Raw genomic sequence first — 2050 nt, forward strand, 5'->3', positions numbered from 1 at the left:
ATTTTCCTCAGACATTTTCTCCTTCGATTTTGGTTCAGTTCTTTCATAGCAGTACTAGCAATCCTTTCCTTTTCTTCGGCGGTCATTCCATAAGTGTCACTTTCGTTTAAAATCTCAGATGATTGTTGTTCACTCTTGCATATTTCTTCGTCAGGTTCACGAAGTTCTTTGTCGCAGAACGAGACGTTTGTTGAAGAAAATGCCGGAAACAATGTACTCATTGGTTCGTTGATGCTTGATTTTCCTTCTGTTCCCTCAGATAACGTCCTATTTTTTCTCAATGATGATCGGCGTTTTATCGTCTTAGTCAACATTGAATCGTCTTTGAGTTTCAATGACAGTGCTTCTTCTGTTTTAGCTTGTTCTTCTGTTTCATGGAATGATAATTTTTGCGAAGATATTTTTCGAATACCCTCAGTAAGATCGGTTCCAGTTGAACGCGATTTTACAGGTGAGGATTTGGTTGACAGAATGAAATCACTCAGTTCCAAACCTGCCATGTTCCAAGCCGTAGGAGATGTAGGACTTAAATTACTAGTGATATATCCATAACTCCCGTCAGACCTAGCGCTTTGAGAACGTTGAAGCACTATTGTCTGGATACCTCTTGACTTTGTATCCTTACATTTGTCTACTTCTACAGATAAAAGTTTTGGTGAAGGACTGTCTTTTACTGTCTCTAAAACAATAATAGATCCTAATAATCCGATTATACTGGAAGATTTCGGAATATTTTCTTTAAAGTTATCCGTTTGACAGGATTCTTCCCTTGATTCTTTTTTTTCTTTGATCTTCGGGAAAATTAAGGTAGTTTGGGTACAAATAGACGTGTTGAAGACCTTATCATGTTCAAAATGGGGAGTGGAGATCTCATCCTCTTCAAAACCTGAATAGCGTGTGAATTCTCTGTAAGTCTTTTGCATTTCGAAGTCAATATCAAAATCTTCTAAGCCGTCATCTATATTGGACCAATGAATCCTATTTTGTAGCACCCCTTCATATAGAGGTATCAAACTGTCTTGTACTTCACATAAAAGTTGATAAAGCGGAAAACAAATAGCATCGATGAATGCGATTTGCATTCTCGGAAGTTTGTATCGATTTTCTCGATCCATAAGAGCTGGAACTTCCTGCTGTAAACCTTTTTCTTCGTCTCCCTGCTCGTAGAATTCAGCTGCAACCTTAACTGCAATTGACTTTTGAATTTCCCATGGCTTTGTGATACCTGAAAGATCAGATGCTGTCATTAAAATGCTCATTAATAATTCGACACTTTCTTGGGTGTCAAATACTTTGTTTCCGCTTTCGAGTTTTTCCTTTAAAACTTCACGTTTTGTAAAATAACCTTGCAAGTCTGTGGCCAGAATGGCTTTCTCGATAACTTTAAGACCGTACTTGTAATTCGTATCTGGGAGATTCTGAAATAAATTGGTTTCGGTAGTGTTTAATATCATTAAAGTTCTATCTATGTGATGGTGTTCCAAGACAGATGAACTGTACAGTATAGCAAAAGGCGATGAGGTCTTCTCTTGAAATGCATTATTTTTACCTCTATGGTCAAGATCATGAACTAGAGCTGCAATTAATAAGCAAATCTGCTCTAATTCTGTGAAATATAATTGCATGTGACCAGTAGTCAATATACTAAACATCGCCTGCATAACATTAACAGCATGACCCCAATTATGGTAAACGTTCAGACGATAATTCTTCCTTGCGGTTAAAATAAACCTGTATAAAATATCAATTGGTAAATCTAATACGATTAACACATTTTTTTCAAGTAACATCCGAACACACAAATGAACAGTTTCATCCGCTGTAAATGCAGATTCATCGAAGGCATAGGAATATATATTGTACTCTTCAGATGATCGTGGCACTACTTTTAAGAAAGGTTCAATAAGTTTTCGGTCGCATGTAGTATGATATGCAAGTAACTCGTTCAAGGCTTCTCGCTGTGTTAACACCCTAACAGAACGTTCATATAAGCGACAATTATGAATACTAATTCCACAAATCAATGAAAACGTCTCCATTAGATTGATGT

General features: G+C 36.7%; 1 protein-coding gene across 1 annotated transcript; it reads right to left on the reverse strand.

Annotated features, from left to right (window-relative positions):
- Nucleotides 1-2: 2 nt before the first annotated feature.
- Nucleotides 3-2044, reverse strand: LOC106867143 (cGMP-specific 3',5'-cyclic phosphodiesterase; the record flags this gene model as incomplete). Its single annotated transcript, XM_014933408.2, has 1 exon — nt 3-2044. A coding segment is annotated over exon 1 (2037 nt), but the record flags the coding sequence as incomplete, so codon positions are not given.
- Nucleotides 2045-2050: the final 6 nt, after the last annotated feature.

Source organism: Octopus bimaculoides, chromosome 24, assembly GCF_001194135.2.
Source record: "Octopus bimaculoides isolate UCB-OBI-ISO-001 chromosome 24, ASM119413v2, whole genome shotgun sequence".
NCBI classification, from domain to species: Eukaryota; Metazoa; Mollusca; class Cephalopoda; order Octopoda; family Octopodidae; genus Octopus; species Octopus bimaculoides.